The sequence below is a fragment of the Branchiostoma floridae genome, chromosome 19 (genome assembly GCF_000003815.2).
Source record: "Branchiostoma floridae strain S238N-H82 chromosome 19, Bfl_VNyyK, whole genome shotgun sequence".
NCBI lineage: Eukaryota > Metazoa > Chordata > Leptocardii > Amphioxiformes > Branchiostomatidae > Branchiostoma > Branchiostoma floridae.
The window spans coordinates 6,469,812-6,485,679 of record NC_049997.1 but is presented as its reverse complement, the minus strand read 5'-3'; the positions used below and the strand labels follow the sequence as shown (position 1 = coordinate 6,485,679).

At 39.1% G+C, this 15,868-nt stretch overlaps 1 protein-coding gene and 1 long non-coding RNA gene across 2 annotated transcripts; one reads left to right on the top strand and one right to left on the bottom strand.

The window, feature by feature from the left end:
• The first annotated feature begins 506 nt into the window (after nt 1–506).
• Nucleotides 507–7,029, top strand: LOC118407134 (alkylglycerol monooxygenase-like). The gene is made up of 11 exons (XM_035807555.1): nt 507–742; nt 2,995–3,125; nt 3,577–3,728; nt 4,202–4,308; nt 4,684–4,779; nt 5,265–5,331; nt 5,545–5,610; nt 5,820–5,899; nt 6,141–6,275; nt 6,646–6,762; nt 7,021–7,029. Exons 1-11 carry the CDS (start codon nt 593–595, stop codon nt 7,027–7,029), a joined length of 1,110 nt encoding a protein of 369 aa, XP_035663448.1. The 5' UTR covers nt 507–592.
• A 3,034-nt stretch (nt 7,030–10,063) lies between these two features.
• Nucleotides 10,064–14,712, bottom strand: LOC118406316. The gene is made up of 5 exons (XR_004830026.1): nt 14,242–14,712; nt 13,213–13,500; nt 12,554–12,648; nt 10,968–11,108; nt 10,064–10,114 (listed from the first exon to the last, which is right to left on the bottom strand). It is a non-coding gene; the product is annotated as an uncharacterized LOC118406316 (long non-coding RNA).
• Between the last annotated feature and the right edge of the window lie 1,156 nt (nt 14,713–15,868).

Sequence of the window (15,868 nt, the reverse complement as noted above, 5' to 3'; positions counted from 1 at the left end):
AAAAATTGTTTCAAATCAGATTTAGTAAATTCAAAATACGACTGTGTTCACAGGTGAAACAAAAAAAAAACTACTTTAAACATTAAAGCTTTAATATAGTGTTCCTATTTCTCTCAAAGAACACCAAAAGAGCGATTGAGGGTTGTGATATAAATCTCAATTGCCAGAAACATAAAAACGTACTTAATGCATTGATTATGACAATGTTTTTTTGTGCTGAAAGAAGCAAATTGCCCCAAACAGTAAATAATGTGACGGTAAAATACCAAGCAACAAAGGCCATTTCTGTTCCGACAAAAGACCAAACAGGCAAAGGCTACCTCAAAACGAATTCCCTAGGGAATGCATTCGTGCAATTTTTGGAATATTTTCAAAGCAATCGTAATACTGTAGAATGCCTCCGCCCCTGAGGCGTCGCCAAAAATCAAAATCGTACAAAACAAAGTCCCTTTTCGGGAACAAAAATCAAAACATTCTCTAACTCGTTATAAGAGTTGTGCGTGTCCCGTCCCAACATCTGCTCGGAGATGAATGTTATCGTCCCGTCCCAACATCTGCTTGAATATTGCGTCACCAGATAACTAAAACCAAGATGGCGGAAGAGAACCTAAAAATTCAGGAGGTCTTCGCCGGAAAAGACGGACCGTCGGTCCTGACAGGGGTTCGGCGGATCTTCTACCTCGTCACTCCCAACGAAACGTCGTTCCGAACAGTGGAGGAGGTTCCCAAATATGTGGCACAGGTTTTTGTCCCGAAACTTTGTCTTTTGTCGTTTGTTTCTTCGTTGCGTAAAACCTCAAAACACTTCGAACTTTGACCCGTGAATGAAAACTTTTTTGCTTTGACAGCTAAACTTCACTGACTTGCAAGTACATGTAGTTACAAGTTAGTAAACTAGTCGTTATGCTGCTTTACACGTTGGCTATTTCATTTTTGTTCAGTGCTAAAGGAATTTGTTTTTATTTAAAACTTATGAAAGTCCCATAGTACCGGGAGGGGTCCAATGTCCGGTAGGGGTCCAAAGTCCGGTAGGATTTTAAAATCATTTTTGCGGAGATATGCATAAGTGTCTGCACATGATAAGTACAACTTGTTATGGACTAAACCTTGTTGTAAATATCTGAAAAGTCAGAGTATGTGTCCAAGTTGGTAATCCCCAACAGATAACGATTGAAAAAAGTACACAAGTTTGACGCCTTCCGTGCATGCTGACGAGCGAACATATCGAGAACATGGCCCGGGAAACTCTTAAATTATTCATCGTCAAATACGAAATGTGAAAAGATACCACCACAGATGAGAAGGATATCTATAAGACTTCCTAAAGAAGCACAGCTATTCCGTGTCTTTGCTTTTATAGTTGGATAATCGGAGCTAAATTATGCCGCATGTTCCCGGCCCTGTCACCCCCCGCCATCTTTGCCGATCACCTATGCTGGAAGCCGAGCGATGCGCAACACGATGGAGTTAGTCAACTCGTCAGTAGAGTACCGATCATTCAAGAACATCGATCCCTACCGACTAAAGAAATCCTGTAGTCATCTCTGCTGTTAAAAACGAGGTTAAAGCGGGAAATTAAGAAGCCGAAAGTGAAAAAGTGTAATCACAGGCAGATGTAAACAAATGTACCGCCATTTTCATTTTTGGCGACAGGTTGGTTTCGCCGTTAGAGGTAAACCTTGTAACTAAACGTATTTAAATATGCAGCGTAATTCAAAATATTGCATACATTTGTGACAAAAAATAGTATTGCAGAAGTTAAGTGTTATTTTGCATGCATAGGACGCTTAAAAATATAGAGAGATGGCTTGGTTGTTAACTTATCGGAGTTTGGACCCCCTTTTTGTGTTAGAACGTTCTACTGAAACGCAAGTCAAAACCTGCCAATAGTTTCGCGCGCTATCAAACTACAGTTCGGTAGTTGCTGCCGTTAAATGAAATGTATGTCTGCACAGCTTCAATCACAGTTATATGGTTGTTAACAAGATCTTGACTTGTTTTTGATGGGTTCTCAGTAAAATGTACGATGGCAAAAGCCATGCGCATTCACTTAGAACAGTAACCGGACATTGGATCCCCCCCGTTAGTACTTTGCCCAGTGTCAACAAAGCTGATATTCTGCATACATAAGTTACATATGTGAGCGTTATCACAAATCTCCCTTATGCATCTTTGGACATCTTTGTACATGGTCACAGAATCACAAAGTCTTTTAAGGTTTAGAAGTGAAGTAATTTAGATAACCGTTAATAAATTTATTATAGCTACGGCCGCGTGGCGCGTTGGTACACCCGATCCCTCGATCTCGGAAGTTAAGCAACGCGCGGTCCGGACAGTGCTTGGATGGGAGACCAACCAAGGACGTCCGGATTGCTGTAGCCTCACGAAGCTTTCCACGAAATCGTCTTCCGGGAGGGACGTAAAACGGGGGTCCCGTGCTCGAGGAGGTGCCTCGACCACGTTAAACAGCCTCATTACTCAACACATTGGGTACCTGCCTATGGCACTGGCTGCAAATACACCCGATATTATTATTATTATTATTACTGACTATTTTACTCTACTCTATATCATATGACACATCTTTAGTTTTAGTCCCAAGGGAGAGAAATTACTTAAGATAATAATCACCATCTTCAATCCCTTGGGACTTAAACTAAAGATTGTGACACTCTGAGAGCCCATTGAGATTAATAATGTCTAAAGATTTATAAATTTAGGGCAATTTTATAAGTGTGTGTGCGTGTGAATGTGTGTGTGTTTGTGAATGTCACATTGTGTGTTTGTGTGTGTCAGTCCGTTTTTCTCTCTCAGTGTGTGCTTGTGTGTTTTTCTAATACTGCAGTTTCCCGTGCTTTGCTAGAGGGTGCAGTGCAGTTTCTGAATGATCTAGGAGTACCATAGAGGTTGAAGTATGTTATCCCAAATGCCTTGTATCCTCAACTATGGCTTTTTCAAGTTTGCAAAATGTTTTTTTTTCCAAAATGTTTCCAGGCATCACCGTTCTTTTTTGGCATGATCTTTCTGGAGTTGTTTGTGGCCTCTCTGAAGAACAAGCAGACGCCCACCCGCCTCAATGACTCAATAAGCTCCATGTCGGCAGGAATGCTCCAGCAAATGTCTCAGTAAGTCATGCTGAATGTTGAAATACTCATCAATTAAATACACTTCTACCAAAAGATGCAATATGCAATATACAGAAAAAACAACTGGATTGCATTAATAAATATTTTCAATATTCGAGCAAATAAATGATATTATGTTAACCTTCAGTTGGTCCATATATGAATGTATGTAGAGGCAGTCACCTATAAAAGTTATGTATGTGGTTTGATAGTAAAAAAATTATTTTCACATAAAGAAGACGAGGGCTTGCAAAAGTTACATGTTAATAGGTCCAAAAAGATAAACTAGAAAACATCTTGTTTTTATTCTAGGAGTATGTACTTTGCCAATTTATGACATCATTTGTCTGTTAGGATTTAAGTGTCCAAAAGATAAAATAGGAAACAGAACTGATCTACTTTTGAGAGAAATAGACTTCAACTTATGGTCTCATTTTTGTGTTCTTCGTAGATTGTTTTCCAAGGGTGTTTACCTGATGGTGTACATCTGGGTGTATGAGAACTACAGGCTGGTGGACCTACCCTGGGACTCTCCCATCACCTGGTGGACTGCCTTCATACTGGTGGAGTTTGGCTACTACTGGTTACATCGGATGTCACATGGTACGTATAGGTCACAGTTGGCAACTTTACACTTAATAGTAAGTCTCTGCCTGAATAACTATTATAGGCTGTGTACCTAAAGACCAATACATGTACCATACCTGTAAAATTGTTTCTATATAGGTACAAACTAAAAGCAGTAGTAGACACCACTGTTGAAGACTGTAGATTATTTAAAAGTAAATCAATGATGACAACTGTGAATATCTTGCAGTTGAAACTTAAGAAAATTTATGTCTGTCTCAATTGTTTTGCGATTCAAATGTGTAGATAATTTATCACTAAAAAGACAGTTGGCTAACATATACTTTATAGCTCTTGACTTGGGGTATAAAGTACTTACTATGTTGTATAAGTTTCACTCACTCACTCACTATCAGTTTTTAGGGAACTGCATCAGGGCCAATTTATTTCAGACTTTAATAGCTCAAGAGGATGTTAACAGATCGTCATGATTTTTTTTCCTGCTGTAGAAGTGAACATCCTGTGGGCAGCACATCAGGTTCATCACAGTTCAGAAGACTACAACCTGACAACAGCACTCAGACAGTCCACCACGCAGCTAGTCGGCACTTTCTGGGTAAGTACACTTTGTGCCTTTGTTGGGCATTTATTAAAAATGTTTAAGATACTTCTCTTTGAAACCACCTTCTGTCCACTTAATTGTTATCCGTAAAAGTTTTTAAAAGCAATGATCATGCATAGGTTGCCCCTCAGATAAAGGTGAACTAGCAAACGAACAAACAAAAACACAATAACTCCCATGAGCTTTTGAATCCTTGGAGCTGTACATGTAACTTTTTCAAAATCTCATATTATATAATCTAGATTGAAATTGGTAAATGTGTTTTTCTCAACTGATATTTCTAAAAACAAATAAAAGATTGATTGTTTCAAGGCAGTGTAGAAGATTCTAGCTATCAATTGTATTAACTATGACTACTGTTGATTTCAGTTCTCCTATCTCCCATTGGCTTTTCTGGTTCCCCCAGCGGCCTTCTCCGCTCACAAACAGTTCAACTTGTTATATCAGTTCTGGATCCATACTGAGGTAATTAAGGACTTCATTAATTTCTGGAATTGTGGAAAACTTTTTTTTTCCCCAAGCTCTGTGTTAAAAAATCTCTACACTGTACATTATTATGCATTATATTGTTTTCATTCACAGACACTGTTTTTATAATGATATTTATGTTTATTAGGAAACTCCATTAGTGAAACAAAATGTGTATACTAATCTTTCTCATGTCCTTCACAACATATGCAAAAATACAGTACAAATATCTGTACATATCTTAACTACAGATATATACTATAAAACAACTTAAATCACAATTATAACTTAACAAAAGCAAAACATATTACCTATATTTTTGTATATAATATATAAATAGATAATTATATAATTATGAAAGCTAACCAAAAAAATGATATGAATAAAGTGTAGTCAAGAGATCAGACTTACTTACACCTACTGTTGGCAGATAAAATCACAGCACCAAGCTTACATTTCCAATGTACATGTTCATTCTACAGCTGGTGACGTCTCTAGGGCCCCTGGAGTACATACTGAACACTCCCAGTCACCACAGGGTACACCATGGTCAGTTAATGCATTGTATTTCCATAAAGAATCAGACTAGGAAAGTCTCAAATCAACTATTGTGCATTCTGGTATCTTGCACTTCAAAAGCTAGTACATTAGCCTTATCTTTTTTACAGTCAATGCTTTTTGCATCTACTTGACTGTATTATACACTTCTTATAGTGACTTTAGTATATTCACCTTTGAATTTTTTTCTTTCCTCGAAATAAGGAAGGAACAGATACTGTATTGACAAGAACTATGGCGGCACTCTGATCATCTTTGACAGGATATTTGGTAAGTGCCTTAATCTTATTGGTATGAAAATGATGTGACCTTCTAGTGTATTAATTTTTGTGTGATAGCTGTTAGATCTTCAGGTATTTTCCTAACATTCCTTGAGATGTGCTGTATACAGGCTGCTTGGATGCATAGATAGATGAAAATAATACATTCTTATCTAACATGTCCATATAGTGACTGTTATGATTGTGATACCCACTTAGGTACGTTTGCAAAGGAAGAAGAGAAGGTTGTGTATGGTCTGACGCACCCACTCAACACATGGGACCCTATCTGGGTGCAGGTGAGATAATTACTTAATGTACATAAACTCAATAAAATCACAAAATCATAAACCTTCCATTGATTCTACAGTGCAGTCACTGAGCAGTACATTGAAAATGCATAGTTACACTGTATTTGCGGTGTCATGAACAATACAAAGGTAGCTTATAATTGCTACAAAACTGCTGCATATCATTTTAAGGTGGTTTACTGGTTAAGCAAAAGAAAAGAAACATCCATGACTTGTTTCCCATCTCTAGGTTTGCCACTACGCCCATATCTGGAACACATTCTGGGCGACTCCAGGCCTGACCAACAAACTGTCGGTACTGTGGAAGGGACCGGGCTGGGCACCAGGGAAACCTCGCCTGGGCTGTATCGAGGACATCCCTAAGGTAATTTGATTTATAATGAATGATTGAATGAACTTTATTGCACGACATTTGTACATGGTACGATTGTAAGGCAACAGTAATAAGTCAATTAATACAATGATACTCGTCTAAGACCTATATCATATCCAGGCCGTATTTACGTTTGATATCTGTGTTCAGACCGTTCCGTATTTTACAGTACGGGGCTCTATACTTTGATTCGAACAATTGGAACTCACTTGCTGCTATCAAAAACTCGAACAGCTGTTCAACTGTTTGCCTGGTTCTTTTGTTCGAATTCATAACGTTGAGTCGATGTGCATTGATGTCACGTCTTTTGCTCTTACAAACTCTAAAGAAGCCTTTTTGTTTATGTTGCCTTATTTATTAGGTGAAGTATCCAGAACCAATGTATGACAGCAAGGTATCCAGCCTTTGGTCCGTCTACGTGGCTGTACATTTTTTCCTGGCCATGGTTTTGTACCAGGAACTGTTTGCTGTTGTTAAGGTAGGTGAAGACAGATGCATGTAGCTATAGATGGCTTCTTACAAATATGAGTTTTACATTTCTTGATATTTGCTTCTAACTGAATACTGTTCATTCCCTTAATGATATACTTCGAGGTTCGTAATTTCCTTTTTTAAGCTTCTTTCTAGAGTCTCTTTCCCTTGCGGCAATCTGCAATATCCTTGGGCTAAAGTTTTGGATAAATTTTTGAAATGATTGTGCAGTTTTGCTGGGGTTTTTAATGTTTAAACTCTACAGTGTCTCTAAGAAAAGAAGTCCCTGTATTTCCTGTTTGTAATTGTTTTAAAATGTATGTTTTTTCCCTTTTATAATGCATTTTAATATCCTCAGACCCTGACTATGGCTGCCATGTTGGGGAGGGTGATGTTTGTGGTCTGGACTCTGGTGTGTGTGGCTGCCATCATGGACAGGAAGTATGTAACTGTTACATCATATTATCATAGTTTGACATTGAATGCTTGGACCTCTAACTTGTGCGTGAAGATAAAATTACTAGTACTTATCAGCTAGAAAATTCTTAGACACAGCCAACTTCCTCATACATTGTACCTAGCAACATGTTGGTAACTGTTCTGTTACCATTCTCAATGCAAATTGCTCACAGAATGTCAATTAATGTGAAACATACAATATACAGCTCTCCGGTGAAAGGTTTTAACAATCGGTGCCATACTTTTTTCAGGCCAAGTGCACCAGTAGTAGACTTCACGCGCTGCCTGACATTCGTGTTGGTTGACGTGGCAACCAGACTGTCGGGGTCGCCCGCGGTCCTGCTGCCCTCTCCACTGCTGAACGCCATGTTAGGCTGGTACATGATGTCTGCTGCCATCTGGGGTATTCACTTCCTCAAACCCACCTTCAAGGCTAAAAGTACTTGAGATGTATCAAGGTGTTGATGAAGTGAGTGAGAGTGGCTTCATTCTGGCATATCCTTTCACAATGTTTGATGGAAGTTCAATGGAATTATTATGATAGGCCTTTTGAGAGGTTTAGGATGAAGAGCAGTATAGATATATTAATGCAAATGTTATGTATTTTACGCACAAATTTCAATTGATGTGATACTTTAGAAACTCCTGATTTGTACTTACAAGTAGTAATGATAATATGATTTCTTAGTATACATGACTTCCATGTAAAACTGATAACAAACTGTTAGTATGATATGTCAGCTGTGATTTAGGGCATCCACTTTCTGAATTTACGCACCTTCAAGGCTAAAAGTTCTTAAGATAGCTGAAGGTGTTTTGGAGTGAGTGAGAAGTGTCATTCATTGATTGACAGAACCTAATGTTTTATACTAGATTCCAAGGATGATACCATAGACGGTTCAAATTTAATGAGCAGTATCAATGCATCTTTGTAGCTACATGTTAGCACAAATGGTTATTAATGTACATGTACTATCATAAGATAAGTTGCCAAAACTTCAGATACAGTAGTAATTGTTCACAACTGATACCTCATGAATGCCATGATACGCACGCTGCCTTTTACTTGGTGTCTGCTGTACACTGGTATAAATGTTCTTAAACCTACCTTTAAGACTAAAAGCTTTTGAGATGTATCAAGATATTTCTGGCAGAAATGTTATATGGAGTTAGTGAGAGTGACTTCATTCTAGCATAATTATATTCCGTCAGAAGATTGGATGGAAATTTAATGGTATTATTAAGAAAGGCCTTTTGGGAGGTCTAGATGAGCAGTTTCAATGCAAAATGTATCTAAAATCTATGCACAAGTTGTAAATTATGTACTGAATCTCTCACAAACTTGTGATTTGTACTTAAAAATAGTAATTATGATATAATTATTGAATATACATGACTTGGAAGTGATAGGCTGGTACCTCATTTGGGGAATCCATGTGCTCAAGCCTGTCTTCAAGGCTAAAAACCTAAAGATGGCTTAAGGTGTTGTTGGAGTGAGTGAGAAGTGCCATTCATTGATATTAAACCTTGATATTAAGCCATTTGATGTGTAATAGTAGACATTTTTTACAATGTGCGTGGAGCAGATTTTATGTAATACTATATAGATGCCTGTGTGCAAGAGGAATGAAATTATGTCTAACTCTGATCAGCTGTCTAACTCTTTCCTTGTGACAAATTGGCGCCAATTGGCGTGTTGTTTGCGCCTGTCTCTTGCAAAGTGGCGCAAACAAGCACGACCCAGTACCCATTTAAAGCTTTACTTCGGGGGGAGCGTTGCAATTTGGTGCCCGGATGTGACTTGATACTTAGGTCATGGAGGTCTACTTGGTACGTTCATGCTTTTACATAGCATAGTCAGACTATCTAATGCATGTGACTTACTTCCAATGCAGATTGAAGTGTTTTGCTCTCTATGGCGCCAGGTATAATTGACAAGTAACGATGGATACAAAGAGGATGAAAAAACAGGTTAGACACATGGTGTTGGTTTCCTTGTCACAATACAACAGCACAAAAATCATTATGGTAGCTCTCTGATAAGTTCTTGGTGGTAGTTATTGTCAACTGTTACAGTACAATTCAATTTGACATACATACATGCGTTCGGGTAGAATAGAGTTCATTGTAATGAAGTCAATTGACCCATTTACCTTCTGCGTGATCAGAATGCCATTCAATAGTGAAATGTTTTATTGGCAATTCATGCCCATGGGGCTAATTTCAAGTGAACTTCAAATACATGAAGTGATTGGAAAACAGTAGATAATGTAAATTCTAACATAAAAATAGTAACTGATTGTATGTACATGTACATACAAAATATCGAATACGATTCTTAAACCTACATTACTATTGCGGGGTTTGACTTTTTTTTTAAACAGTTGAAAATGAAATGTCCCACATTTCTATGATAGATTGATTCAATGATCTTAGCTGTGAGTGTGTCTTTTGTGTTTGTTTTTTTAATGAAAAGTTTGGTGTGATTTCGGACACTCTTTCAAACAGTGTGTCTCTTTCAGCATCGAATCGGGGACATTCACAGATGAAATGTCTTTCATTTTCCACTGCATTCGTTGTGCACTGCTTACAGATTCTTTCATGAGCAGGTTGCTTTTCAATTCCAATGCAATCAGTTTTGAGTAAATAAAATGACTAGAATACTTGAATGAAATAGATCAATAAAAGTATCAATAAAGAATTAAAGAAATAGGTCAATAAAGAATTAATACCTTTGGTTTAAAGTATTTGTTGTCAAATTTGAGCTGGAGGTCAAGAGACTAGGAAAGTAGGTATAGGTAAGTTATAATTAAGACGTGTACGTTGGAAAAAGGTCTTGATGGTAGCAGCAGCACGATCACCTTATAGTAACGAGATGGAGCACTCTGCTTTATTTTGAGCTGGAATGAATGACATAACATCATTTAGTGCAAATGACTATTGCAGACTTGCAATAATGTCAGGGCTCGAAATACCACCTGCATATGAAGATTAGTGCATGTAAAATTGGAGCTGTGCAGGTATTTCCGGTGTCCACTGCACCTAACCTGCACTGGTTCATGTACTGGGTTTTATACACAAATGTCCTATGAAGTATTTATGGATTGATATTAGCTGCATTGACTGTTACCACCTAAAAAGTATAAAAGAATAAATAGCAACGGTTCCTGAAGAATTTTAGTATGATTCATACTGCCTAAATTCAGAGTGGTGCAGGTAAAATTTGTCTGGTGCAGGTAATTTTCAATGTTACCTGCACCAGTGCAGGTATGCAGAAAAAGTTTCGAGCCCTGATCGAATGAATGTATTAGTTTTAACAAAAATGTTAGTGCCGAAAAACACGATTTTTGTATGATATATTGACGTCATTGTGTATTATGGACAGTAATTGGAACAAGTCGGCTGTTTTCTTAGGTCTAGTTGTCTTGTGGACCATCCGTTTACCATCCTCCTACGCAGGGACATCCAACTGCCAAACTGCCTGTCTGGATGTGCCCTGCTCTTTCAGCCGCCACCCTTAGTTCCTTACCGCCGTGCTTATAAGTATTAATGAGCTTAGCCTTATATATGCGAGACCCGGATTTTGAAATCGGAAAGCCTCTCCTCTGATTGGCTGGCAGCTGGTTGTTGGGGGAGGCGTCCACAGGAACTAAGAGTGACGGTTAAAAGAGCAGGGTTCATCCACACAGGCGGTTTGGCTGTTGGATGTCCCTGCATAGGAGGATGCCGTTTACAGGAGTAAACAATACTTACGCTGAGCAGTAAGTTTTCTCGCTAATTAGGTGGTCGAGCTTTGCGCAACATGGCCAGCACGTCCCTGTCCAGTTCGTCCTGTTTTCGCTGTATATCCAGCATCATCCTCGTCAACTCGGCATCTTCCCTCTCTTTGCGCTCCTGGAGAATGTGGAAGCAGATGAGCAAATATACAAAAGTAACGGTCTCCTCTGTCACCAGTGCTGAAGTGGAACACCAGTGCTGAAGTGAAAATCCAGTGCTGAGGCAGCTTCAGCACTCAAAGCCCTCCTGTCAGCACTGGAAAACCAGCACTGGAAAACCAGTGCTCGGAGAAGTTCAGCACTGGAAATCCAGTGCTCGCATTAGGTTCAGCACTGGAATTCCAGTGCTGAGGGAGCTCCAGCACTGGAACAAGGCCGTTCAGCACTGGAAAACCAGTGCTGACGTTTCTTCAGCACTGGAAAACCAGTGCTGAGGCCGATTCGACCCATTGATTCAGCACTGGAACACCAGTGCGGAACCCGTTACTTTTGTATACTTGCAGCAGATGATTCATACAAATTCAAATGCAATTTAATCTCTACAACTGGATAAAAAAACGGATATTTACGTCCGGACGTTTCGAGTGACATCCATCACTCTTCTTCAGCATCAGTAGAATTAACTAGCAGAACAATTCCATACAAGTACAGCTAACTACTAAGAAAAAAATGGTTTAAGCACTAGATCGTTAGGGTCATATGCAAAAAGTTATTCAAATGTAAATCATGTTAGGATAGTTCCTATGGTCAGACAACACTATAGGAAAAACTATTGTCCTTTCTGATGCAAGGCGGGGTCCCAAGTACTGGAAAGTTTTACGCGGAGTCCTCCCTTCCGGTTTAAGGTGGGGTTACGTTGTAGATCTGTTGTTGAATATTGCTTATCTGGATGTCTAACCTTCATAAACGTATTCATACACAGATGTTTCCGAGTGCCAGAAAGTTTCACCTGGTACGGAACAACAGCAAGCCGGTATAAAAGAACATAAAGCTGACGTTCATTTTCAATTGCATTTGGACAGAGCTATTGTTTGTTCATGCAACATTTTTTGCTGTCTTAGTTAACGTGTTATATCCAATTTGTAACTTACCGAGTGCTTTATTGAATTTTTATGATTTCTCTATGAAATTGAATGTGTCAATATCGTTTGTGTACATATTCTGAAATACTTTTAATTCTTGGCCATACTTTACATTAAACGTGAAACAAACTGGTTGGCATCGTTTTTAATTCATATCATGTTTATTTGCAAAATCATGCCCGAAGGCTAATTTCACATCAAAGACTAAGAGAAGTAGATAGTGTGGTACATAAAACTAGCGTCTAATCAACTATTATATGAGGATATAATGAATACTATTATCGGGTTTGACTTCTTCTTTGAAGGCAGAGGTTAATGAACTGTCCCAGGTTCTGTATGATGGTGGGATTTTGTGCTTTTAGTAGAAATATAAAATTAGTCTATTGTTTTTAATAGATATTCTACAAAATTTGGGGAATGCATCAAAAATGGTTTCTAATCGCTTGACGCACCAACATCGCAGGTGAATAGTCATTAGTACCTTCTCCATCTGCTCCTTGTGCTGTTCATCCGTTTTCTGCTGAGCTTCCTCCTGAGTCTTCTCCATGTCCTGTGACTGTTTGTCTCTTTGGTGCACTATAGGATAAGCGGGAAGCATAATATAAAAAAAAAGTTGTTTAAAGAGGCCATCAAATTCCACCCAAACTTCCCCACATTCACAGACAAAAAGAAAACAATTCTCCTTCTAACATCACAAAACCCCCACACAATAGACAAGGTGGGATCGTTCATCCTCCACTGCCTTCGAAAAAGGAGTCGAACCCAATAGCTCTAGAGTTAGCTTTTACTAGCTTTAGAGTAGAGTAGACACTAGAGTAGACAGTTTTTACACTGTTTGAATCTTTTATGTTACCTGAAATTAGCCCACGGGCAAGAATTTGCAATAAACTTTATCATTATCAAAGTGTTATAAAATATGGGCACGAAAATCATTAAAATCATCCCGAGGTCAAAACTTTTGGTATCATGTCATACTATTCTACAAACCATTAACGTTACCTGCTCGAGTGTTTTGAATATATTGAAATGATGATCCAGCAGTCAAAACGCCAACAACAAACTAAACCTGTATTTGCACGCCAACCGTATTGACGAAGGTAATTTGGTGTCATGACGTAAAATGTTCCAATATCTACTTACTTTCCTCCTCATGCAACTAATTAGCCCATTGTGTTTCACCAAGGGATTTCAACAGCTCTATCAGCAATCCGAGGTTTCCTTCGCCTATTTTGTGCTCATCTTCCAACATGTTGAAGATCTCATGGGGTGTCGCAGTCTCAATTTTTTCTTTGCCAAAATTATGATCAGTGATCAACATAGCTCGCAAATTTTTCACTTGGTCTTCAGATAAACTTTCACTGATTTTCAAATAAAGCTTGTTGCGAGGGGATAGCTCAGAGTCACTCTGTGCAGACGCCATGGTGGTCACTGTCAAGAGTAACATACGGCATATTATAGTAAAAGGTTACCCTCCACGGGTAAATAAACTCAAAGTGTGACGGTTGTACATTCAAACTGGTATTCAAATCCATTTAGCTAAGTTGCTACATATATCTGGACAAATCCATGAAAGTCGGAATAATTCCATCTCAGACGAGTCTTTAATACAAATCTGTTGTGACAGGTAACAAGGTACATACACACCAGCTCGTTTGTGTCAACAACAGTGGGAGGGAAGGCTGAACTGTTCAGACTATTCTGCTACTTGGGTAATATACCTAGTCTCATAGTCGGCTCTGTAGTAACTTGATGTTATAACAGAGCCCTTGATCATGACACGGCTTGCTTAACGCTGTGCCTAAGCCAAAGCAAAAGACTGAAAAGAGCTCCATTCCGTTGTGGCGCTGTGAAGAGCTTCATTATGCATTCAACGCCACCACAAAATAAACATTTACCTGGGCACGAGTCAGGTAAACTCCATAATAATAAACACAAACCCCGTTCTTTATTGTGTACTTCATTTGATGAATATATTTTCTATGCCACACCACGTTCAGTATCTTTTAAAACATGTAACTAAACATTCATTGATTTCACGAGGAATCGACCACGTCACCAGTGTCGTCGTATCCAGGGGTGGGAGGGCACAACACGTGTACGCGTGTGTCTCTTAACACATTGCGTCGTTTATCTGATCTTCAAAGCTGGAATAAGTAAACTGCTGCTCACCTTAGTATTTCTTGACTATCTTGTCCTTCTTTAAATTTGCTTCCTAGAACCGCTGTGGTGAAGACTTAACTGCAGATAAGTGGTCCTTTTCCCGCTTAAGAGACACTTCCGGGTTGCAAGTCCTTAGTGACGCAGCTAGAAAAACCGTCGGTCACCGAATGGAAACTTCTCAAGTAGCCCTTTTTACCGGATATAAGCTGACCTAAAACTCAGGGCTATCTGCGTCCATCAAAGAATATCTTAGTCAAATTTTGAATATTCGGTCTCTCCCTGAATCACAAACTGCCACCTCCTATTGACGAGAACCACGCATTGCGTAACAGCCTGGGGCAAACGACTACAGGTGTGCAAAGTCACCTGGGAAGGGTCCGTGACACACCTGTTCGGGTGGAAAGTCCTTTGATATGATCAAGAAAAGGCGTTAAGCTTCTCCCTCATTGTTCTTGTGTTTCATATGTCACGAAATGACCAATTGACAGATAATTTTATCACAATAGAATACCTAATTGCAATGGTCTTCACCGTAGGTTTTACAGCTCATAGGTTTCAAGTTATGACCAAGTTATGACCAACCCAAAGTGTAACACGTAGGCCAATATACTTCGTTGTGCTCTAAGCATCGTCATCTTGCCCCGCCAAATGTACCTATAAAATAAAATGAATGTACTCAAGCTGCATTGTTACGATGTTTGTTCTCTTCATGAACAAATTAAAACTTCACAGTGCAAACTCCAAATCCACGCGTGCGGTAAAGCAACCACACCACAGCTTGTTCCTTCCCAGGTCAATGGCAGAACCTGGAATCCAGTCTCCTTGTGGCTCGGCCTATCGTAGTTAGTGCAGGCTCTCTACGGGGCCAGTGCAGCTCTCAGCCGCCGGGGTAATCATTCACACCCGGTAGCATTTTCCCGGTAGGACTTTGCCCAGTGGGAGTTAATCAAAAGCCCCCCGTGGATGGCAAACTCCCACCGTGCAAAACTCCTACCCCGGCGGCTGAGAGCTGCACTGGCCCCGTAGAGAGCCTGCACTAACTACGATAGGCCGAGCCACAAGGAGACTGGATTCCAGGCATACAGGTCGGCGTACCAAATTGTTCTGTTGCTGCCCAACAAAAGGTAATGCCCCTAAACTACACACAATATTGACCTCTGTATGACTTTATAAGGTCTCGCGTTGAAACAATCCCATGTTGGGGTAAACAATATAGACTAAGGTCCAGTCACGGTAATCTCCAAGCAGATGTTGGTGGACACTAAATCGCTCCCCAAGGTATGTCACTAAAAAGAGGCACGTGTATCAACTAAAAGTTCAAGATACATTGCTCCTTGGTACTTTCAAATAGTCTTCATAATTATAAAACTATCCACCTTTAAAAGGAGTAAATTGTAAAATAGTTTGTATATTTCGATGCGATTATATAGATTGATATACATTTTATATAATATAAGAGTGTAGATGATCTATAAAAAGAAGCGTATTCGATTGTTGAAACTTTAAGTGATTTCAGAATATACAGTTTGATGACATATCTACATTCACAGTGTACATGTAGATTACTTTGTTCAAATATTATTTTAATGATGATTTAAGATATCACGTGTATTAAGTTAGATATCCTTAAGTTAGA